At 53.3% G+C, this 25,079-nt stretch overlaps 1 protein-coding gene and 1 long non-coding RNA gene across 2 annotated transcripts; both read right to left on the bottom strand.

The window, feature by feature from the left end:
* Positions 1-549: 549 nt before the first annotated feature.
* On the bottom strand, positions 550-6,357 carry LOC119101050 (uncharacterized). Its single transcript, XR_005094499.1, has 15 exons — positions 6,004-6,357; positions 5,563-5,633; positions 5,220-5,297; positions 4,967-5,027; positions 4,591-4,691; positions 4,315-4,368; positions 3,864-3,921; positions 3,454-3,526; positions 3,028-3,099; positions 2,552-2,620; positions 2,132-2,203; positions 1,665-1,734; positions 1,249-1,312; positions 821-882; positions 550-620 (listed from the first exon to the last, which is right to left on the bottom strand). It is a non-coding gene; the product is annotated as an uncharacterized LOC119101050 (long non-coding RNA).
* A 2,673-nt stretch (positions 6,358-9,030) lies between these two features.
* On the bottom strand, positions 9,031-21,535 carry Zn72D (Zinc-finger protein 72D). Its single transcript, XM_037224294.1, has 15 exons — positions 21,390-21,535; positions 17,577-17,875; positions 16,708-16,869; positions 15,867-16,078; positions 14,875-15,054; positions 14,407-14,578; positions 13,890-14,051; positions 13,266-13,651; positions 12,557-12,756; positions 12,165-12,336; positions 11,598-11,739; positions 10,892-10,983; positions 10,283-10,378; positions 9,704-10,055; positions 9,031-9,445 (listed from the first exon to the last, which is right to left on the bottom strand). Exons 1-15 carry the CDS (start codon positions 21,437-21,439, stop codon positions 9,384-9,386), a joined length of 2,739 nt encoding a protein of 912 aa, XP_037080189.1. The 5' UTR covers positions 21,440-21,535; the 3' UTR covers positions 9,031-9,383.
* Positions 21,536-25,079: the final 3,544 nt, after the last annotated feature.

The following is a 25,079-nucleotide window of genomic DNA, read 5'->3' as shown; positions in this document are numbered from 1 at the left end:
CGCCGGGATAGCGGTTTGTCAGTTTCTGTTCGCAGAAAGGGAACGCCAGCAGACTGATGTGAGCAGACTGTTGGAGCTAGTCTGCGCACCAACGCGACTATCGTCGATGAGTTTCAGAAGTTCAAGTAGTGACGGCAATAGGGCCATCATCATACCACTACATGGAAAAAACACGTGACATCTAGGTCAAATCGACTCGGCTAGCCCTATCCCTCGGGTCAGAAAACACTGGTGCATATTATGAGCCGTAATCTAAGCGCTACGTTACGGCCTGGAACGAGACTCGCCGCGATGCCACCTCCATGGCATAATCACTCATTGCATTGGGCTACACCGGCGCGTCTTTGGTGGACGGGACTCTCATAACTGACAGATGCGGCACACGCCTCCCCTCTTTCGGAAGGCTGCATCAGATGCCACATCACTGCCGTGCCGTCCATCCAGACAAAACCACCACCCGGGCCGGCCGCCCGAGAGAAATCGACCGCATCACGGGGATGATAGCGCCAGCGCCATAGTAGGGCAACCGACAGCTCGGCAAGAGCGTGCCTGTGCGGATGTGAAGCCGAGGCCGCTCCAGCGAGGCCGCTCCACCGGTGACGGAGCAAGAGACGACGGACCTGGAACCCCAATCCAGTCTCAGAACACTCCACCAATCAACACGCACGTGACGACAGCATGACATTCTCAGGCTAACAGGGAAACTTTCTGCATCGCCGCAGCTGGAAGCGAGCTGGGTGTGTTCATCATGAGTAAATGTACCAGTCCGGTTAGGCTGCTACGGCGGAAACGTGACGTAAAGCATGGGACATGCGCTTACCTATCGTGGTTGACGGCGAAACGAGTCCTATATCTTGTTGTAATGGTCCGAAAATATTGGAGCTGAAAGTAGAGACAAACAGGTGTATAACACCCCGTCCAAAACCAGGAAGGACAATTGGCCAGTAATAGACACCTACAACGGTGCCAGCTTCTAATAATTGTGATACAGCACAGTTTGTAGTAACATCCAGTGATTGGCGCCCACTTTAACTTGAAACTACCGCAACACAACTCTCATGACGAGAAACATCTAGACGGCCTCGCTGCAATAATATAGACAAACTTCGTCCCGACAGCCACAGTGCACGCGAGCATCGGGATAGCGGTTTGTCAGTTTCTGTTCGCAGGAAGGGAACGCCAGCAGACTGATGTGAGCAGACTGCTGGAGCTAGTCTGCGCACCAACACGGAGAGACGCGGCACTCACCAACAGCTGTCCCTCACGCTGTCACCAACAGTGCCGCGGACGGGGTAAGGGACGCGCAGCAGCCCTGTAAACACCGCTCGGTGTCAGCATATCCCCGATCCCCGTGCCCGACAGTGACCACGCGCCTCTCTCAGGCTAACAGGGAAACTTTCTGCATCGCCGTAGCTGGAAGCGAGCTGGGTGTGTTCATCATGTGTTTGTACGTAACTGCTGCATCATTCTGCTACATGTAACCTTTTGCTTACGCACAGCACACTTAAGCACACCATCGAATTCTCTCGCGCAAATTGGTGTAATCTAACAACAGCCGGTAGAGGCATCGAACCCTCGAAATAACGGTCGCTGGCCGCACCCCGCTCCGTCGCCATTTTCGGCGTCCCCTGTCCTATGCACGTTAAACAGTACACGCTACTCACCTCACCCCAGCTGGAGCCACGACTTATCGGCTGGAACAGTAGATCAGCTGATTGCTTTCACTGCAGCATACTGAAATGGGCAAAAAAAGTATTACATAGCTTACAAAAGCGTTATGGCGAAATATGCGATGCTTTCGGCTTTAGGGGTGCGCGGACCGCCCTGGCCGTATGGCGGCGAAATGTCAGCGGCTCCGACGAATGCAATGCTAAATCACACGCGTCAATAAAAATAATGGGTTTTGCAGCCAATGGCCATCGCAGGAAGCGACTGAACGATATGTCAGGGCATGCTGTAGTCATACAACTGAAGTAATGTAAACAAACTTCGTCCCGACAATCGCAGCGTAAGCAAGCGTCGGGATAGCGGTTTGTTAGTTTCTATTCGCAGGAAGGGAACGCCAGCAGACTGATGAGGGCAGACTGCTGGAGCTAGTCTGCGCACCAACACGGAGAGACGCGGCACTCACCAACAGCTGTCCCTCACGCTGTCACCAACTGTGCCGCGGACGGGGTCACGGGGTAAGGGACGCGCAGCAGCCCTGTAAACACCGCTCGGTGTCAGCATATCCCCGATCCCCGTGCCCGACAGCGACAACGCGCCTCTCTCAGGCTAACAGGGAAACTTTCTGCATTGCCGTAGCTGGAAGCGAGCTGGGTGTGTTCATCATGTGTCTGTACGTAACTGCTGCATCATTCTGCTACACGCAACCTTTTGCTCACGCACAGCGAACTTAATCCGACTATCGAATTCTCTAGCGCAAATTGGCGTAACTTAACAGCCAGTAGAGGCATCAAACCCTCGAAATACCGGCCGCTGGCCGCACCCCGCTCCGTCGCCATTTTCGGCGTCCCTGCCATACGCACGTTAAACAGTACATGCTGCTCACCTCGCCTCAGCCGGAGCCACGACTTATTGGCTGGAACGGCGATCAGCTGATGGCTTTCACTGCAGCATACTGAAATGTACAAAAAACAGACATGTATTCCATAGCTTACAAAAGCGTTATGGCGAAATATGCAATGATGGTTTTGGCTTTAGGGGCGCGCGGATTGCACTGGCCATATGGCGGCGAAATGTCAGCGGCTCCGACGAACGCAATGCTAAATCACACGTGTCGAGAAAAATAACGGGTTTTGCAGCCAATGACCACCGCAGAAACGACCGCACGGTATGACAGCGCATGCTGCGGTCATACAACTGGAATAATGTAGACAAACTTCGTCCCGACCATCACAGCGTAAGCGATAACCAGGATAGCGGTTTGCCCGGGTTTCTGTTCGCAGAAAGGGAACGCCAGCAGACTGATGTGAGCAGACTGCTGGAGCTAGTCTGCGCACCAACACGGAGAGACACGGCACTCACCAACAGCTGTTCCTCATGCTGTCACCAACTGCACCGCGGACGGGGTCACGGGGTAAGGGACGCGCAGCAGCCCTGTAAACACCGCTCGGTGTCAGCATATCCCCGATCCCCGTGCCCGACAGTGACAACGCGCCTCTCTCAGGCTAACAGGGAAACTTTCTGCATCGCCGTAGCTGGAAGCGAGCTGGGTGTGTTCATCATGTGTTTGGTATACGGTTCTATCAGGCCACATGCATATAAGTTATCATAATTCTACTATATATAGTACTGCAATGCAAAGCCAAAACAGACTATCGGATGTTCTCGAAATGAGACATAACATAGCCAGTGCTGAAACCAGCGAAAATACCGGCCACTAGTCGCGCGCTCCGTCCTATTTTCGCCGTCCGCTCCCGCAGATCGCTCAATGGCACACGTTTCACTCACCTCAGTCGGAGTCGAGATGCATTGGCTGGAGCAGCAGAGCAGTTGATCACCTGATCTGCTAAGAGGCGGCATACTGGAATGTGCAAAAAGCATGGATGTCATGCGCTACAAAAACATGAAAGCTAACGTCATCGGTCCTGATTAATGTAACACTAAATCAGGCGTGGCGAATACCAAAACTCGAGACATTCAGTGACCATTGCAAGAAAGAAACCCGGAAATAAGCAGACTACGCACCTAAGACTACATCAATGTAGGAAAACTTCGTCCCGACCATCGCAGCGTAAGCGAGTGCCGGGATAGCGGTTTGCCCGTTTCTGTTCGCAGAAAGGGAACGCCAGCAGACTGATGTGAGCAGACTGCTGGAGCTAGTCTGCGCAACAGCACCCAGGACGGATAAGGGCACTCACCGGGGAAGACGACGCAGTGGTTATGTAAGCGCCCACACTCATAAGCGCCACGAGCCATCTGGGAATAGGGACGCAAACCCGTCATTACCCGCACTTGGAACGCAACCCCGAACCCAAAAACGAAGGCCAAAAGATGGCACGGCCAACGTCATGCCGCAAACATTTCACTACAGGTTGTGAGAATCCCTAGTTTTAACCAGTTTGAGCCAAAACACACTTTCGGACAGTAGTCCGTGCTACGCGACCAAGCAACGGCACCCCGAGCACTGCGGGTCCCACGGCACTAACGAACAGTGATGTACGTGGTCGCGTCTGTCCCGTGGGACGGCCCCGAGAGACGGCAACACAACCACCGTTGGTGTTCGCGACAAGGGAAAGCCGACTGCAGCCAGAGGAGGCGCAGTCGGGGCAAAGGTCGCGACGACAGTTGCCACACCCGACGGGCGCGTACCTGCAGTTGTATCGCGGCGGCGGCGGTGACGTGTCAGACGGCACCGTCTCCTCACTGTGAATGGCACACCATTGTTAGCTCACATTTTTAGCCATAACGCGTACTGAGGTGATTGGCACATTCAGGCTAACAGGGAAACTTTCTGCATCGCCGTGGCTGGAAGCGAGCTGGGTGTGTTCATCATGAGTCGTTTGTTCATGTCACTTGCACCTTATATAAGCAAGTATTACGAAATCATGGGCATAAACAATTAAAGCAAACCGCAGAAGCACTTACCTCGCGCAAGAGCATCCAGTTATTTGCAACCCGGTTCACAGTCTTCTAAACTAATTTGTTTGGTTAATGCACGTCCGGTGGTCTCCGAGAACAAGACGGTTCTGCAAAGGTACAAAAAGTACAGTCATTTCACAGGTCGTGCCAAATGCATTTATTTAGGGATAGGACGATCGTTTAAACACGCCGGTACGAATGCAGCCCTGCCAGATGACAATGCAAATGTCAGCGATTCTGTGAATCCATCTGATCATACTCAGAAAGACATTGGCACAACCGCTGTTCGTGTTCGCGACAAGGGAAAGCCGACTGCGGCCAGAGAGGAGGCGCAGCCGGGGCAAAGGTCGCGCCAACACACGACGTCTCCAATGATGCGTACCTGTGTGCCGGTCGGAAGCTGAATGGACCTTTCACGTTGTTGTTGTCTCCACGGGCGACACCTGCCGACAAACAGCTGATCAGCACGACGAAATCCCGGCTCGAGAGCCAACCGTCACTACACGTTCATATCAGGCTAACAGGGAACCTTTCTGCATTGCCGTAGCTGGAAGCGAGCTGGGTGTGTTCATCCTTTCGGTGCGGGGTCGAGCCGCTCAGAGGCCCGGCCAGTACCATCTGTGTTGCGAACTAACCTCCAGCGTCCAGGGCTCGCACGGCCGCGTCACGTGTAGCCCCCACGGATCGCCACTCGTTCTTTTCACCCGTCCGGCCTGTAAAAGGATTGACAGCGTTAAGCTTCGTCGCAACGATACGCACATTTTCGAGTGGCAAACCTACGCATCACATGCGCACTGCTTCATACCCGAGGAAAAGAACGTATGTTGAAAAACTTCGTCCCGATCATCACAGCGTCAGCGATTATCAGGATAGCGGTTTGTCAGTTTCTGTCCGCAGAAAGGGAACGCCAGCAGATTGATGCGAGCAAACTGCTGGAGCTAGTCTGCGCAAGTCAGACAGCACGCGAGCGCCACTCACCGGCCAGACCGGAGCCTCCAGTTGCACAGGTCTCCCCTATCGCCCACCAGTACGGAGCCGTGCGTCCTCGTCTGAAACGCAACACCACGACGCTGACATGGGCTCAAAGACAGGCGAGCCTGAAATCAGTCTCCAGGATCCTACCAGCACACAATGAGCACAGCTGCCCTACGCTGCGCTGACGACAGGCAGTCGGCGAGCTGCCGGGGCGGCGTTACTGCTACCACCCCACCCGGCGGGCACTGTGTCGGCAAGGTTGGTTCTGACCACGGCGGGAGCGCCGGGACCAGGATAGTCTCGCCCTGCGATCTCCGCCTGCTCGGACGCCGGCGCCCCGAGAAGCGGACCGCCAGCTCCAAAACGGCGGCTAACAACCTCACGTGACGGCGCGTCGCGGCCTCGCCATCGGAGGAGCGCTGACCGCAGCGCCGGGACACTCACCGCGGAGGAGCTCGACACTGGAGGCGCCGTCGCCGGGCCGCTGCAGCCGCCCGGCCGTGCCTGCAACATCAGCAGGGATAGCGTCAGTCCGGCCCGGCCGACGATCGGCGCCGAGCTCAGCGCAGGTGACACGGGCTGGCACCCCGCCACCAGTGACGTCATGTATGGGAATGTTGGAACATGGCCAATACAACATGTCCATGTTCAGTAGTTCTCAGTTTCTGTAGCACTTCTGTATATCGAGCATGCCACGTTACGGACATGTCCGAAAAGCTTGAGTGCTATCCGCTCATGCAAAACAGAGACGACATCTGGCATTGCGAAACTAACGTTCCCAAAGCTCACTCACCTAGCGTGCCAACAAACATACAATAAACCCGAGTTCACACTGGACCACACACCAGACTTGAGTGATCGTCCCCGTGGGCCTGAGGAGTCAGCCACCAGCGCCGCCGCACCAGCGCCGGCGCTAGCCATTCGGCCGAGAGGCGACGGCACAGCTCCGACTAAACTCACCACGAGCGGTCCGTCTGTCCGGCTCCTGCTGTAATGCGCCAGGCTCACCGCGCCCTGAAACACCATTGGGCGTCAGAATTCCAGTTTGAGAAACACTGGCCGTGTTCATAGTACACCAGGTTTCCTTGGACCGAAGATTCTGTGCGCCCGCAAACTAAGAGCCGGTCCCAGGCGGAGGACGGCGGCCCTACTCTCGGGGCCGGCACGGCCGTGGCGCGACACGGGCGCGCCAAAACGGCGGCCACGTGCCGCGCGCCGGGCCGCGCCTTTCCTCTGCCACAGACATAACACGACCGGCCCAGAGCCAGGCCACCCGCTGACTTCTGTGGATGGAGGGAGGATGGGCTGGGAGGGCAACAGGTGCACCGCTTCAATGGCGTAGCCCGAAGTGCATCAAACCATTAGAAAGGATATATGTTCGCAGACGGACATGCCAACAAAGTCCGAAGCCGACTATTTCCATAGAAGCCACACCAGATGGCATGCATTGGCACACAACACAACAAAAGAGCAGCACTTACCATCTTTAGCTCCCCAAGGGTGGTTCAAATGTATTCTGAATCTTCTTGATCTGATCTGAAAAAAACAGAATATTTCCAATCACTTGGAGCACAGACCTCGCCAAGTTATTTCGAGGAGCAGCGAGTCAGGTGTGATTAGCTGTAATCATTGTTTCTCATACGAACGAGACATGAACTCATCATTCAATCGGCCAGCAAGACGCTTATTGGAGATCCCCTGGCTGTTTCGGCAAAACACGGTGCTACGGGCTCTCACGCTTAAGGCAGCGTTGACAAGCAGGTAACATCAGCAGACCTGGAGAAATCCGCTAAATCGTCACAGCATGATGAGCAGGCCGGGGATACAAAACGCAAAACTTACCACTCAACGCATCCGCGATCCAGATCCCTCAGCCTCCGAACACTCGCTTCCTGCAAACGCAAGCGCCTCGGTCAATTTTGTATTATTTCGTCTCCAGCTACGGTCCGGACGCGACTCATCAGTATATGATAGTTGTAATCGTCGTGATTCATACGAACGAGACATGAACTCATCACATTAGATCGCAGACGCAGCGCGACCGCCGCATAGCAATCGGCCGTCACACTTCCGGTTCGTATACAATGCAAATGGTTTACAACTGCTGCCGACCGGTCCACATCCGTCCACGATTGTGATCACTTACCACTCGTGCTCTGCTTCGGAGCGGGCCGGTACGGTGTCGACGCCGCCAGCCAGTGAGCCTTCGGACAAAGTGAGACGCGTCAGTGGGGCATCCGGTCCAGCCGGCGTCTGGCGCGCGGCTCCGCGTCAGGACACGTTGGGATGTGTGTAATCATGACGGTCATGTCAACGAGATATAGGGTCATCATGCTCGTGCCGGCCCCGCACACAGAAGTGCGATATTTAAGGAACGGAGCCATCACAGAACGGGAGATCGCTGGCGATGTCACAAGAGCACGCATGAGGTCAGCACACTACCGCGCGTCACTTACCACTTCCTCCCTGGTCCGGCGATGCTGCTGCGGCCGGAATCTGGCGGTCGACCTGCGGACAAAACACGCACGTCAGCGGGGCCCCAGCGCCGGCAGGCGGTCCGTCACCGACTGAGATCAGCACACGTTGGGATGTTGTAATCATGACAGTCATGTCAACGAGATATGAGAACATCATGCTCAGCTCATAGAACAGTCATGGACACTTTTAATGTTACCTCACGATCTCAGTCACGCACGACCGAGAGGACGTGGGTCTTTGGTCTCAGCTACCCGACGAGCACCGCGTCTAGGCACTCCTTCCCAGCGCAATTACTCACCACTCGTCCTCCTGGGTCAGGACCTCCACCCGTGGCCAGCCGCAGGGGCAGCGGGTACCCTGTCGACGGAGGCCGGTGTCAGTGGGGTTCGGACGACACGCGGCGCCCTAGCCAAGGAGCCGCTCAGGACACGTTGGGATGTATGTAATCATGACAGTCATGTCAACGAGATATGAGGTCATCATAACATGAGAACGCTGGACATGGCAGACTGAACAGCTCAGGGAATGCAGCATGGTGACGTGTGCCATGCGGGATGTCAGGCGGCGCAGTTTATGCTTACCGGTCGTTAGGCAGCTTGGCTCACGTGCCTGAGCGTCGTCTCCAAGCTCATCTGATCTGAGCAGACTCGACCCTGAAACACAACACGGTCAGCTGTGCTCAGACAGTAAGGGAATACGTGCGAATCACGAGCTTTCATGTCACTTTTTTGCCGGACAGTACAACGGCCTATGCATGCCCATTCATGACACACGTTCTGAAACAGAACGTGGGCTCATCATTAAACTATAAATGACAAAGGCAGGCTCGAGCACAAACTGAGACACGACTTGAACGAATCTTGCCTCTACTATCTGACCTGTATGCACGTTGGCTGCTCCAGCCGAACGCAGTACCACGTACCTGGAGTGGGCGCTCGTCCTTTCGCTGCGTTAACCCTCGTCCTGGCCATGGGAACATTACATCGCCCGAGCATCGCCATAGGTGCACTTGTATTTTGCTCGTTTCTGTACCATACACGGGAAGAGATGCTACAACGTAAATGAGTGCTTATGCCACTTTCCACGACAAATCACGAGTCTGCCGCCACAGGTGTCCGACACTGTTGACAGCAGCTGCGGCATATATATAACACAGACATAACAAGTACAACATGCACTGGTGCTACTTCACAGCAATATTTTCATCATACACAGCTCAAGTGAACCTCAGAAGACGGATCATCACACAAATAATAAAGATTGCAGCGTTTAGTTATGTTCACGATGAACAGTCAAGGGAGTCACATGTCAAACACGATGCGGTTGACAACCGCTTCCTGACACAATCACTTTGCTTCAGCCTTGGCTTCGGCGTCGTCTTCTTTCTTGTCCTTCTTACCGTCACCTCCTGTCGACAACAGCAAGAGCTCACTTCCTGGCTAATGCCACACATTACATGTACATGCAAAGTTTGTTCGACTTATTCAGCAAAACAGACCAGCATTCTGACCAGCATATGTAAGTCCGAATCGTACTCACGGGCCATCCCGGTACGTCCCCAAAACACTCAGATCTCGGTGTCCCCAAAACACACAGACCCGGAGCCCGAGATAGTCGCCGTTGATAGTGAGCGGGGCCGTCGGCCGCGCCCGCGCCGGCCACTCACCCTCCGAGTCGCCGTTCTCGCCCGAGCTGTTGTCGCGCCGCCGCTTGCGGTTGAACTTGCCGCGGTTGAACTTGGGCGGCGGCAGCGGGTCCATGCCGAGGATCTTGTGCACCTGGCGGAAGGCCATGAGCCGGAGCGCGTGCTGCGCCGAGGCCGTGATGTCCTCGCGCTCCTGCGCCGACAGGCCGGAGAGCGTGTCGACCGGCTCCTTCTCGCACGGGTCCACCAGGCCCGGCGTGCCGGGCAGCAGCAGGCCGGACGCGATCGCCTCGAGCACGCGGCGCAGCGCGTCGCCCGGCGCCAGCGGGAAGCCGGCCGAGGCTACCACCCGCTCCACGATCAGCTCCAGCGCCTGGCGGGCACCGCACGGCGGCGGTCACGGCCAGCGACCGGCGCGACGGCAGCCGCCGGCCGTTCTCCCACTCAACAAGTTAGTAATTCGACCACTGACGAAATGCTGAACATCTTGACAGATATTACAGGAATCAGAGATCACTTGTCGCCTCATCGCGCGCTCAGTGCTTCTACGGCCAGCGACAAAGCAGAGGTAGACGGGACACCAGGGGCGTCGTGACTCACCCATGTGTTGAGCGGTGTCCAGGTGGGCACGCGCTGACACAGCTCGCGCATGATGCGGATGACGATCACACAGCTCTGCACGCCGCTGGCTCTAGCCTGCGGGGAGAGAGAGCACCGGCGGTTGATGGCGGGCGGCGCACACGCGCGCGGCCGCCGGCACCCCGCACCACCGCGACCAGACGATCTTTCCAGCCTTATATGACGCCTACACACTGAACCGCTCTCTGCCACACGTGGGAGAAGTGCAAGCTGGCGGCCGCGCAGCGCGCCGCGCCTCGCTACGTTACCGACAGCCGTGCAGAGAGCCACCGAGTGTGTCTGTGGGAAGCCCCGTCTGCCCGCCCGGCCGGCCCGGCGCCGGGAGCGCGGCCGGCCGCCGAGCGGCGCGGCGCGGGCCGCCGGCCCGCGCCGCGCCGCTGAGCGGACGTCGTCTCCCGCCGGCGGGCCGGCGCCATCGCCCGCCGATCCCGCCCGCCCCCTGACCGACCATAAGGCTGAAAAAATGAGGCCGCCGCGACAGAAGGACGCCGCCTGAGGGGGCAGCGATTGAGCGGGAGCGGGGCGCGTGCGTCCTTCTGTCACGGCGAGCGGGGTGGCTTTTGTCCAGACCTGGAACCATTTAGCATGTCTCAGGGCCGCTAGAGCCTCGAGACATTTCTGCTTGTCCAAGACGTCTGGCGGATCCTTGGAGGGAGCCGGCTCTGCGAACGAACCGGCCTCGCATCATACATGATCCTTGAGTCACTGTCGTTCGCGCGCAAAGGAGAGGCTTACACGATCTGACCGCTCTTTAGATGAGTTACGTTATGAACGAGGGTCGGGTACAAGGCTCGTAAATTACAGCTCATATTACTTAAGTTAGGAAATAAAACGGCATATCACATGAATCAATGACAAAAACGTCCAAAATGGTCGGTTCCTTCATATCAAAGGGCTAGAACCATTTTGGACAGTGTGCAAGATCCCAACCCTCGTACAACCGAGCAGAGCATCTGAGCCAAACAGCTGAATGACGGCAAATAAAAAGCCGGGCGATTCGAACGACAGTGACACATGTAGGATGCGTGGCCCGATGTTCAAGCCGCCTCCATCACCCTGCAGAAGACAAGGCCAGCTTTAGTCAGACGCCAGCCCAGACGCCGCCGGCCCACAAAACGGCCGCCACAAAACGCGCAGCGGCCGCGGACGGCCGTCGCCGCGGCCGCCCGGAGCGCCGGGCCGCGGACGCTCGCCTGAGCGGCCGTCACACCAGCGCCACGTCCCGCCACCGCGTGCGTGCGTGCGTGCCGCCGGCGGCGCGGGCCGCCCCACTCACCACCGTCGCCGGCGCCGTCGCGCATCAGCGGCGACGTCAGCGTCACCGTCACGTTGATACGCGGCTCCGTCTGGTTGGTGATGATGAGCGAGGCGTTCTCCACGCTCAGCTTCAGCACGTACTTCTCGTCCGGCGTCACCGTCTGCGGCGGCCGACGGCGGCGTCAGCACGGCCAATGTCTCCACGCATGCCCCCCCCCCCCCCCCCCCCACGGCTACGACGCAAAGCGAGCATCACACTACCACATCCAAAACGTACAAGCACGGCCAGGGGTTTCTATTAACATTTGCAACTTCTGTGATCTAAGCGAAAAACAGCAATCGCCCACACCACTTTCATGTATCAAGAATATTCATTACTACATTAATTTGGTTCAAATTTAGGTATGTTGAGCTAATGGTGACGAAAAATACAAATATGCTGCAAAGTCTACATCTAATCGAATACATTTTCGGATCTGTGTCCAAACAATGCATTCCTGTTGCCCAGCCTTGCAAATGATGTGTCTGGCAGCTGCGGGCGCCAGTGCTAGCATCCGGCGCACTGACCCCTTCGCCTTCCACTTACAGCAAGGTGTTTGGGCATGAGGTTGGCGACACGCTCCAGCAGCAGCCGTGTAGGCTTCTCCGCGCAGAGCACCACCAGCTGAACATCAGAGTCGCCCTGCAGCAGCAGGCCCTTGGCCAGCACGCCCACGCGCATCACACCTTTCAGCGTGCGCGGCAGCTCCTTCCCGTCCCTGTGGAAACGAGGAGATCGCCGCGGTGTACTATGCACCAACGCCTAGGTCAGCCTTGAAAATCATTGAGCATGTCCCAGAACATAAAACAGGTAAATGGTAATGAATATAGTTTATGTGACGATAAGCACAAGTGATCCCATGTTATCATCGTCCCATGCCTCTCCCACATAACCGACGTCAGCATGAACATTTCACGTGACGGCCGCCAGGCGCTCACTCGTCTTTGGTTTCGGCGGCGGTGCCGTCTTCTTTGGTTTTGGGAGCGTCAGCCTCGGCAATGTCATCGGAGACCATCTTCAGCGCCTTCTCGGAGTTGGAGACGATCTTCTGGATGGCGTTCAGCTCCTCGTCCTTGGGGTAGATCTCGGAGTGTTTGGCCATCACGTGGCGGTCGTCTGCCGAGTCCGGCCGCCGCAGCTGCGGCACAGCAACACACCAGTGAGCATGGAGCAACGCACGGCGCTGAGCATGGGACGATTGTTCTATTGCAGCGAGCAGTGCTGAACATCTGCATGCACCAACTGAGTCCACTGCACTAGTGAGCACCAGACATTGCAGTGACTAGATCACATGACCTGGTGCAACCTATTCTGCTGGAGCAAACAGCATCGAGCATTTGCACGCGCTGAGCTCAATCCAGCAGCTCGAACAAAAGACGGCCGAAGTGGCTATACAATCAGTCCGTACGACAATCGTCCATGCCCAGGTGAAGCAGGAGGAGGCATCCAAGCCCCATCCCGCGGACGGCCCACCGGCCGCTGTGCCGCGCAACGGCCGACCGCCGGGCCCAGGCGCGGGCTCGGCGGCAACGATGGGCGCGCGGCTGGCGATCGCTCTGCGTGCCTTACGACCGACCGGCACAACGGCACCGGCCGGAGATACCGACACGCGTCCACCCCGGCCGGCGGCCGCACCCGCCCGCTCACCATGGGCGGCAGCGGTCCGAAGCGCGGTCCCATCGGACCCATCGGGCAGAAGGGCGGCACGCCCCGGCCACCGGCGCGCCGGAACCACTCGAAGTACTCGATCTCCTCCTCGTAGCGGCGCCGCTCCTCCCAGTACATGCGCTCCTCGTCGTCCATGGCCGTCTCCTCGCGGCGGCGCCACATCTCCTCGCGCATCTGCTGGCGGCGCAGCTTCTCCTCCTGCAGCTTGCGCTGGCGCAGGCTCGGCTTCACCTCCACCACCAGCTCCGGGTTCACCTTCTTCTTGTACTGCAGCCGGTGGCGCCGGCCCTTCATGTGCATCTCCTTGGCGTTCGGGTCGTTGAAACGGCACTCGCATAGCTTGCAGTTGAAGCTTACCACCTTGCCTGCAACGGAGTGGGGCCCGCTCACGTCTTGCGCATTACATCGCTGAGTAGGCGGCCAAACACCGATGAAGACCAGACACTGCAAATGTAAGGGCATCATTCCTGCTGTGGCTGGCTGCCAAGTCGCTCAACATCAGCCGGCAAGCCAAGGATTACAAAATCTGGTTAGTTCCTTCTCAAAGAAGCAAAGAGATCACGATTATTCTAACGTCAATCCGGCGCATCCACCTCCACGTACCTTCCTCGTTCTTTATCTCCTCGATGTACTCCTGGCCGACAGGCTCGACCTCCTTCTCGCCGAGGGCGGCGGCCGCCACCGCCTGCGTGTCGTCGCGCGCCGCCTCCGGCTTCTCCTCCTTGGCCGCCGTGCCAGTCGAGGTGGTCGTCAGCTTGGTGCCGCCTGCGCCGCAGCCGCTCGGTCAGACGGAACAGCAGGGAGCATGACAATAGCCGAGTGCCGCGCGAGGACGACCGACAACAGGCCGACAACGCGTCGTGGTCGACGGAGAAGCTATGCCTACAGATGGGAGTGGATGGGAGAAGTGACAAAAGCTGATTACACATATCTGGTATCAAACAGCTTAAAATGTCATTGAATCATGCATTACGGACATAAACGGCTTAACGTTTATCACAAATGCATCTATCCTCGAACACACATTTCACTGCTTGCTCCAATGCATTAAGCACACGTCAACACGGAAGGGCTCGGGTCGGCGACTTGTAGCGTGAAGCAGCATTGCCGGATCACCCACCAATGAAGTTGATCTTGGGCGTGGCCACCACCTTGGCCGTCTCCGTGGTCTTGGTGACGGCCGTGGTGGCAGCGGTGCTTGTCTTGGCCGTGGTGGTGGTCGTCTTGCCGGACACCACCACCGGCTCCGTGGACGGGATCGGCTTGCCCAGCTTCGTGTGCAGTTTCACCACCTGACGACGGGCGGCGTTACACAATCGGACGCCAGGCCGTAAGTCACACACTCAGCACACTAACATCAATGACGACGCCCGCTAAGGGCTACCTTGTCTGTGGTTGGTTCGATGACAGCATTGTGCCATGCATTCCAACACGCATGTGTGCAGTGTACCTTCACATTCACATTTCAACACAATACCACCTTTACAGCACGGCAAGGGTGAACTCTGGTCTAGTCGATGCCCATCACTGGTTCACAGTTCTCCTCAGACCACCATGCCTCGGCAGCGTCGCCAGGGCCGTGACTCACCTTCTGGTGTTTGGCACCGCGGATGTGCGCCGCGTACGCGTCGCTGCCTGTACACGTGACGTCACAGAGCTCACAGCGCAGCGAGTTGCCGCCACGCGGCGCGTTCGGCGTGCCGCCCGTCTGCTTCTGCGCAGACTCCTTCTTTTTATGTTTCTGGCCCTCCAAGTGCTCCCGATATGTCTGTAAGCAGCATGACGTCAATGCAGCAACACCTTCGTGCCGTGAGTCCACGATGTGGCACAAAAACACTACTGCCCGATCCTGTGTCATGAAAATACGAAAACATCGGAACACAAACATTGACATAAACATGCCGGAACATTCGGCAATGTCCTCATTCCACAGTACGCCAGACCGTTGTTCCAAAATTCATCCCGTATGTGTGTGTGGGGGGGGGGGGGGGGGGCGGGGGAGCAAGGAGGATGTAAACACAAATCCATGCCACCCGAGTCCCGACTCTCCGGCGGTCCTTGCACGCGATTCATTGCTGAAGCCTGAGGTGTTAAGATGCTGGGTTGGCTGCCACCCAGTTTGATAGTGATTAATCCATTTTGAGCAAGAGGAGGGGTGACAGGCAGTAAACCCCAAAGCCAGGAATCCCCTAGCATGCAAAACTATCCACATCTCCGTCACCTAAGCAGCTGAATATTGAAACGCCGCACTGGATGTTCCAGCACTGCTGTATATCAAGCATATCCTGAAGTTACTAACCCCCAAAAGCTTACGAGCATTACACTTCAATATACAGCAACATGCAAGCAACCCCCCCCCCCCCCCCCCCCAACTGCATGACACGCTGTGGCAACAGGCCATCCCCTCCCTGTACTGACCAAATGACCAATCCTGCCAGGCCTCTGCTGATGGTCATGTGCAGTGCCAGCAGTTCATATCTCATCTCTCATCTCACACTGTCCACACCTCACATGGAGTTCATTAGAACTTCTGAATGCCCACCAAACACGCCTTCTGCGCGTGCCGTGCGAGAGACCGACCTGGGGTCCGGCGCAGCTGATCTTGCAGACGTCGCAGTAGTGCAGCTGCTGTGGCTTCGGCGGCTGCTTCAGCTTGGGCTTCTGGCCGATGGCGCCGCCGACGCCGGGCCGCGCCGCCTTCCACGTGGCCGCGCCCTTGGGCGCCGTGTGCGCCTGCTGCTGCACGTACAGCGTCGCCGCGTTGTACAGTGCCGCGTCGTAGCCGCTGTAGTCTGCCGGCCGACGGCCAACCACGTCACAATTTGTCACAGTAAGATGGCAAGGGGACGCCATATGGCATTTTGTTCAAGAACACCATGCCGCACCATATTCCTCGAAGCGTACCGTGTTGCGCCGTATTTCTCAAGCGACGCGATACGAAAAGCAAGCATGAGACATCGGTACGGACACAGACAATTGTAAGCTTTTACACCAGCATTTTGCTTGCACTTACAACAGCCCATTTACATGCCTCATATTCATCTATGGAAGTCCGTCACCCATCTAACAGAATGTGCGCCCGCAAACTAAGGGCCGGTCCCAGGCGAAGGACGGCGGCCCTACTCTCGGGGCCGGCACGGCCGTGGCGCGACACGGGCGCGCCAAAACGGCGGCCACGTGCCGCGCGCCGGGCCGCGCCTTTCCTCTCCCACAGACATAACACGACCGGCCCAGAGCCAGGCCACCCGCTGACTTCTGTGACGCCGACAGCACCAACTGCCAGCACCCAACTCCAACCAAAGAAAATCGCGCGAACACTGCGATACCAAAACTACAATCATATACTAACGTAAATAAACCAAAGCCATTGAGACTGCACTGCCACATCATTTACGTACATTGTGCACCGAGACGAACTCACTTTTGTTGGCGGTGGCTGCAGCTGCGGCAGCTGCCTGGTTAGGGTAGGTGTAAGACTGCGCGGCGCCGGCGGCCGGGTAACTGTAGGCCTTGGTGGCTGCCTGGCCGGCCGGCCGCGCGCTGGCGTTCTGGTAACCCGCTGTGTATGTCGTTGAAGACTTGGCTGCAACACAAAGACCAGTGCTATACATTCAAATAATAAATAATACATGCAGGAAAACAACTGGAGTCACGTATTCTTGCAGAGTGGAAAAGGCCAAACGTGTGACACGCTTCCCCTCATAAACATCAAAAGGCTGACAGACACCACATTGGATTTTGACACAGTTGGAATTCCCTTAACGCAACATAAATGGTACGTCCCAGAGGAGGTATGTATGGCACCGAGCTTTGACCGCAATCCCAAGCGCGCAGCCTATTCAGCTCAGCGACGCATATTTTTGCATCCAATACAACCAGTTGTGACAGATGCATCATGCCAACTGGAATACCTAGGATGCCAATGTGTCAGCCTAATGATCAGTAAGTCACAAACTCAAGAAAACCTGCACCTGAGCCATATGGTGACCATGGCTGTATCAGGGCTCACAAGAGTGCAAAATGTGAACATCTACATTTCTTGATTAAGGTTACACCCTCATCATCATGACTTCCCACCACTTAAAACTCACTCCCCTAAAATTTACCAAGTACTATGCCCAGCTAAACCCTAGCAGGTAATGGGTACTAGCCTTCTGCCCATCCATGACATGCCAAATAACCATCAGTCATGCAGTACAATCAAAACCATGTCTTGCCATGTCAGCATGTCCTGCCATACATACAGAGCTCATTCCTATGATACCGTCACAGCCTGCTCATGACACTTACCCTGAAAGGCGGGGTCGGCACCAGCCGAGAACGACGTGCTGGTCGGCTGCGGGTAGAAGGCTGTCTTGGCGGCGTTATCGTACGTCTGGGCGCGCGGGTACGAGTAGTCGTACGTGGGCGCCGAGCTGGCCGTCGCCGCGTAGCTGGTGGCCGCCGCCGGCTGATAGGCGGCTGCCGCCTCATAGGCTGTGGTGGCGCGCTGCGCCGCGTACGTCGCCGCCGGCGTGTGGCCCACGGCCGCGTATCCGGCCGCCGGTGTCGCCTGGTAGGCGGCCGCGCCAGCTGCGGCCGCCGCGGCCCTGGCCGCGATACAATGCCACATCAGCATCAATGGTTTTGGCAGGAAATGAAAATATGCAATCACAATCTTATGGCCAAAAGGAAAAGCATGCTCAGGGTTCACAGAAAGTTTGTGTTTTAAAGTTTAAGAGTTCCCTAAACAACTTAGATGGTTGAAGTGACAGTTGAGACAGCTGAAATGGTAAAGTTTGAGATCTCAAAGAGATTCAGGGAATGCTTGAACACAAAAACACCATGACATGGCTATTACCAGATAAATCCCCATCACCAACTTCCATCCAGAATTATGTGCAAAGCAAATATTCATCTGGTGGCAATCATGGTGTACCAGTGCATTTGTTTTTCAACTAATAACAAGGAAAACACATTTTCAATCTTATCTTTCTGTCAACACTGCATAAATGGTTGGCATGCTCTGTCACATGCTCTGTGATGCTCTGTGACATTACATAGTGCTGTCTCTGCTTTACGATTGCAACTACAATTTGTATACAATTTCTTACAACCCCATTCATTTGCTATTAAATTATGACCTTGATAACCCTGGACATTTCACTAAAAATCCCTTTAAAGTTCTTGTCTGTTCTGTGTCATTGGGGCTTTACGACGCACTCAGCTGCTGAGGCTATATGGCATCGCCCGCCTATCACCCTGGCAGGAAGGGCAGGCATCGCGGGGGAATCGAACCCCGTACCTCTGGTTTCCCAGACACGCAGTGGTTAAAGCAGACACGTTAACCACTACACTACTGGCACCCCTTCTTGGCTGTTCTACTGCATATAAAAAAATAGTATACAAGACAAGAGCTACCCACAACACCTGCATGAACCAGCATGAAACTCAACCTGGGGTCCTTAAAACATCTTGTCTCTTTCTTGATGCTGTTTTAGAAATCTGATGCTAACTCCACCAACTAAAAAATGTTTTTTTTCTGGTACTCACTCAGAAACATGTAGTCACATTTGTCACAATGGAACTTACCAACATCTGTCTGTTACATTTCAACTGTGTACATAACATTTCAGGCAAAATGTCCTTGAATCCAGCACACCTAGCATATTGTGAACAGATCTCAATGGAGCAAAGGCAGGCAAGAAGTGACACTTCAGGCAGATGTGGAAAAGGAGAGACATTAGAGAAAGGTAGTTTTGCATGTGGCTGCTAATACAATCCAGTGTATCCAGAAATTTGGTGATAAGGCTCATGCACTGGGACAAGCAACAGGTGCAAAAATCCCAAGCCGCATGCCCAGAGGGCACTGCAATGTTTGCGTCGAACAGGTGAACCAGCAGCAAACAACTGCAATAAAAACAGGCAGGGCAGTATGGGAATTATGCTCATGGCAGGCCTAATTGTGTTATCATCCAACTCTATGCCTATCAACTGAATCTATTCTGGTAATTACTTATCATAACCTTTTTATCATCTGAATGGTGATACATGCAGACTAAGTGATGTCTTATTTCCCAAGATATTGCATGAGTGACAGAATGGCATATGTGCATGTCACAAATTTACTGACCATGGCTGTTGTGGTGATACCATGCACAACACTTTTAATTCAAGACATCACAACATATGAAAAGCTATCACAGTGGACAAAGTTGAACAGAGCGCCAGCTCAGAAGTTCCAATGGCGGATGATACCACCCTTCTGTCAGCACAGTCTCTGGGCTATAACTTTTCTTGCAATAAAACCTCACTGGGGGCTCCTGCCTCCTGACTCCTATCCCACAGCCTGACTACCAAAATGCACTATACACTGAACATGTGTGTGTATTGGGGCTTTATGACACACTCAGCTGCTGAGGCTCTATGGCATCACCTGTCTCTCACCCTGGCAGGCAGGGCGGGCACTGCAGGGAATCAAACCCAGTACCTCTGGTTTCCCAGACATGTGGTGGTTAATGCAGATGTTAACCACTACACTAGTGGCACCCATATACTGAATGTGCTTGGGGTAGTAGTGACATTGCAGAATAACTTCTAGATATGCACACCATAAATCCCATCAATCAAGCTTAGAGCACTGTTGCCACCTGTCTGTGCAAAGGAGCCAATATTACAAGGGTAAACAACATTGAGAGGGTAATTTCAGGCCAAAATACTCCAACATTTGTAAAAAAATAATTTCAAAGCAAAATACAGTTCAAAATATAATTAAATTCAGCAAATATTGGCCTCCCTGTTTGATGCACACCAAGGCCAGCATACCAATATCACTGCAAAGTTTGGTTAAGTGGCTTGATTTTTTTGCATGTGCAATTGGGCAACAGGATTCCACAACATTGTCAAATAAATTACCCTCATTTCAAAATGTAAATGCAATGTCAACTACATCAATCTACAATATAAAGCAATCTGACATCAAACACCAAATCATGTCCTTAATATGATAGTGTTTTCCCCTCCCCCTTTCCTTCTCCAACTCACTCAGCAAAACAGGTGTTAATTAGACATCAGGAAATTGTTGAAAACCCCTATTGATCTCAGGGCCTGTTCTAAGCAAGCAGGCTGGCTGCCAAGATCTATGATGATAGCATTCCAGGATTGGGCCTGCTCTACACATTTGTGAACAGTCTCCCCAATCTACAGGTGGCAGACCAGTCAGGAGATTGGGGGCAAGCTAGATCCTGCCCCACATGAAACAACCAGATTTTGTCTCAGGCAGGGGACGATGATCTGATGACCGGTGTGGTCAGGTCAGCCATACATCAAACAGGCAAGCATCAAACATTCTGTGATGCAAGACAAAAATTCATGGCTTTGGAGCTATGTGCATGATAAGCACAACTACCTTATGGCATGCCATTGTTTCTGGTTGGTTTGCCTGTCAGCAGATTGCAAGCAGTGAAAACTGGAGCTAGCAAGCATACTTTCAACCTTGTACAACATTCTGGATCAGGGTACTTTGATCGAATTAACAGACTTATGGCTATAGTGGATGTACAACCATATGCAGGGCATGACTTGACTACACAAACAGGTTGATGAACTTGTATGCTGAGGGGCTGTTGCTTTAATGAAATCACTTCATGGTTTTAACATGCTACAACAAACTTTTGTTTTTATGAGATATCTACTGCATAGTACTGTAACCTACTCAAATCAAAGGGCCACTGCTCTTGCTACAAAATATCGATGAAATCCGTCAACCTTGCTTGGCTCACACCATCAGATATCACAGTTGCTTCCTATTATCAACTGCTTTGCGATTAAAAAATTGTACCTTACTGCATATCGAGGCGAGGACAATTTAATCAACCACTCCATACTGAAGGCAAACTCGACGCACATCTTTTCAATGATCCTCATCAGTGCTGGGCCGTCGCGTTCCTAGTTAACTCGTACTGTACGTGCCCGTCCGAAAACGGTACGAACATCGGCATCTATACGGAATACCATAAGACGCCACTTACCACCCCCACCCTCACGCAAGACTGAAGTGAATGGAAAGCCCCTCTGCTATCAGCCACCGTATAATACCACACGCATGAGATGAGAATTACCTACCCGTATTGAGTGCCGCCATGGGTAAATCCAAAGTAGTTATTCGCCGCCATGACGGGGCCCCACAAAAATGCGGGGCGGGGGATACCCCGGCAACCGACACTCGGCCCCTGCCAGAAGGAAATGCGGGAGACGCCGGCAACGGAAATGGACGGAAAATTGTAGATGGCGCTATTTTAGTGCTGTTGGAAGGGAGGGATAAAGAGATGTACATCCGGTTTCTTGAAAACAAATTTTCTTAATATTCGTTTAAACCAACAAGCTTACAAAATGTTTGCCTTATTTTGAAAATAATAGTAATTTGACGATAAATACAGATCATTTTTCCGCTCAACAGTGGTCTAGGGTCAATGTTAAAATAAAACAGTGTGACTAAATGCAAAAAGAGCATGTGATGTGCTGAAACCTGTGGTCCATGATCGGACACTGCTATAGTCATGCAGAGTCGAACACAAGCAGAGGAGATTTCATTGCAAAAAAAACACAAATTTTAACAAAAATGGTCATGTTATTGATATTTACCAAAGGGAAAGGCTTTCTTCGTATTGAAAGCTTGTCTCAGGTTACGGGAGACGGCCTCCTGCAACCTGAGAGGCCCACGCTTTCGGTTGTAGAGCTCTAGGTTTCACCTTTCTGGTCGGAATTAGCCTACGTCGGTCTGCGTGGTGCTCCTATTCAGACCAGCAAGGGCCTAATAACTGATCCAAGGATCAGAGACGCTTCTGGAAAGCGGTCTTCATCATTGCTGCATTTCGATGTTTTCAGAAACGTATCCATAAAACGTATCTGAGATAGTCGAGGCCGAAGTGCGCAGCTTCGCAACCTGTATTGGATAGGCCTTGGAAGCGATGAAACACCGAAAAAACCAACATAGGTCAAAAACATACTCATTCCATGATTTGGCCCACCTCCCTCCTAGAGTTCGGGATTTAACCCGAGTGGGGGCTAAAAGTGCCGTAAAAAGCCCAAGTGCTGGCAAAAGCTCGCCCCCCCCCCCCCCCCCCACAGGAGGGAACACAGCCCTGCTCGTCACCTTTCGACGCTTGGAGCCGAACTTGCACCTTTCTTGGGCGAGCTATGGACGGAGTTGTGTGAGTTGGCCCAAAGCTGGGAGGCCTAAAGTCAGCCATACGTCCATGAGGTATTTTGGGGACATAAATTGGGCGATCAAAACAGCATGACGAAGTGGCACCGATTCTATATTTCTGAGCCTCACAATTTGGGAGGGGGCTTTTTTGTGTGTATATGGGGTGCAACCACATCCGTAAGTGGTTGCACCCCTAACAGGTTATGGCGTTGCACGAAAAAAGAATGAGCAAAAATGGCATATCTGGCATATTTGTACATAGGGATATGCTCCATTCACTTTTACCAAGTGTGATTTTGTTCCTTCGGTTTTTCCAATGCAATGGACGTGGGTAAATGACGTTTTCCCTATTGAAAACAGATTTTTGTAGTCCAGCTGCCCTCCAGATTTCAGCTTGACCCCTTTGACGGCCCTCCTCATCACGAGTTATCTCCACTCCCCCATCTCAGGGGCGTGGTTATGATTTCAGGGCTATTTGCCAAATCACGTTAACCGAATGGTATTTCACCGCATGTGAAACGCCTGAACGTTTTTTAGGTATTATGTTTGCTTACCCCCATGCTGAAACGGACAACGGCTAAAGGGCGAAAAACATATTGCAGAAATGTCTTTTTGATGACGTGCAAATTGCCAAAACGCAAATAAGTCGCAACCCTTGGCAACCGAAAACTAATTAGCCAGAACGGTAACAGGCCGGATGCCGGTAAGTTGAACGGGATTTAGGCGGATGGCAATAAAGCGAATCGAACATCAACAAATGGTAAATTAACCGAATGACTTTTCGTCGAAATGAGAATATAACAGACAGTTACTAGACTAATGTAAATTCTTGCAAAGTTCAGTCAGCCGAATTCATTCACTCGAAATGTGAATGGATGACTGAAAATTATCTTAAAAAAACGTTAGCAGACCGTACGGGCCCCCATAAAATGCCCACGCGTTCCGCGCAACCATCATTTGACCAGGACATAGAGAAATTCGGTCTGGTTGACTTTTTAGTCATTGATAAAGCTAGACGGGCAATCGGACAGTAGCCTTTCCCACTGTGACCTGACACGACACATAACAGGTCACATATGCCGATAGCAACTAGAGCCCATCCGACACAGGCCTTTTTAAAGTGAATGTTCCACATCTGAAGATGTTGAAGCAAGCATCAGATGTGATGAAATGAAATTTCTTATAACCCTTTTCATCTTTTTGAGTGAAAAGGGCTGCTCTAGACAATACAAAATTCATGTTAAGTAGACGCATGTCCTTCGATACGTCACGGTTTGATTACGTTATCGTGCCTTGCACAAGCTTGATTGAGAGCCATTTGGTGACTGTTTTATCTGAAAATCGTAATCACAACGCCAGATATATACGGCTCAACAACTTTATCTCTGGTGTCGGTCGCCGTATGGCCAACGTAATGACAGGATTTGAATGGCATGATTATAACGTTGAGGATGCCTGGGTGATCTTGAACCAGTCTGCATGAAATGGTCTGCACATTTTCGCGGACGCGTAGCCCAGGAACTGGAAAGGTTTAGCTCTGAAGAAGAGCAGGGCCGTGAGCTGCACCAAATGATCTTAACTTTGGCTATTTCAGTTCAAAACCCCATACAAATATGGAAGACTCCTGTTATGAGTTACTCATCAGCGCTTCCGTATCGTCGTAGCATCATTGGTTCTTGCGGTAATGGGGGGGGGGGGGGGGGCAGAGGGAACCAGGATTTAACTTTCCAAAAGTCACATTGGCCATCGTTCGGTCACACCATGCTGATACAGTTTGACGAAAGCTTTCCGACGCTGTCTCCGCCCCGCTCCGCCGTTTTTTTACATTGCTGAGTGGTAGGGGGGGGGGGGGGGGGCGGTCGATGCAACCACCACCCCCTGTCCGTTTCCAAACTAGTAAAGAAAGAGCGTAAAAAGCGCCGGTGGGATGGTCTCAAGGAAACCTCGCGATTGGTAACTAGCCTTATGCTGCTAGATCAATATTTTACCCCATTATGTCAAGTAAAAGGTCAAATTTTGCATTGTTTGCCCAAATTCTTTGCAGCGGAAGCAGTGACGAGCATAAGTTTCGTCGCGCAGCACTAAATACATGTATAAGTATTGACAGTAGAAGTAATGTCGTGGTGCACTCCTGTCGGCAGGGCTTTTTGTTGTAGCCCTAATGCCGTGGAACTCCTATCAGGGCGATTAAAAACTTTAAATTACTCCCCAGTCAGGGTGACGTTTTAGCCGAAGTCCTCAGAAACTGCTAATTTGCCAAAGAAGGGCAACTTGGCATTCGACCAAAGAGCACTTTGGCAATTAGCATTCGACTAAAGAGTATTTTGGCAACTTGGTATTTTACTGAAGAGCACTTCGCCAAGTTGAACTTCGGTAGGCATGTATGCAGTTCGACTTATTGGAATATCGTCCATTTAAAATGTCAGCGACAAGGCATGTTCGACATGTTGGCAAGGCATGTTGTTGCGGTTCGACGTTGACAATTTCGTGCCCTTAACAAGGCGGAAGTTGAAACGTCGAAAACATAGTATTAGATTAGACGCATCCGGAAAAATGCACTGGACTGGAGAAAATTGGATATTTCCTCATGAGTTTCACAATTTTGC

Source organism: Pollicipes pollicipes, unplaced genomic scaffold, assembly GCF_011947565.3.
Source record: "Pollicipes pollicipes isolate AB1234 unplaced genomic scaffold, Ppol_2.1 Scaffold_4881;HRSCAF=5763_pilon_pilon_pilon, whole genome shotgun sequence".
Lineage (NCBI taxonomy): Eukaryota > Metazoa > Arthropoda > Thecostraca > Pollicipedomorpha > Pollicipedidae > Pollicipes > Pollicipes pollicipes.
This window is presented reverse-complemented; position numbering and strand designations above follow the sequence as displayed.

Bases quoted from the DNA above. Each gene is read 5' to 3' on its own strand.
- Zn72D (XM_037224294.1), bottom strand. From the start codon at position 21,439: ATGGCGGCGAATAACTACTTTGGATTTACCCATGGCGGCACTCAATAC. The intron at 17,876-21,389 runs GTAGGTAATTCT...TATCGCGGCCAG, and splicing joins CATGGCGGCACTCAATACGG to GGCCGCGGCGGCCGCAGCTG. The intron at 14,579-14,874 runs GTGAGTCACGGC...GCCCGTCGTCAG, and splicing joins GCGGTGCCAAACACCAGAAG to GTGGTGAAACTGCACACGAA.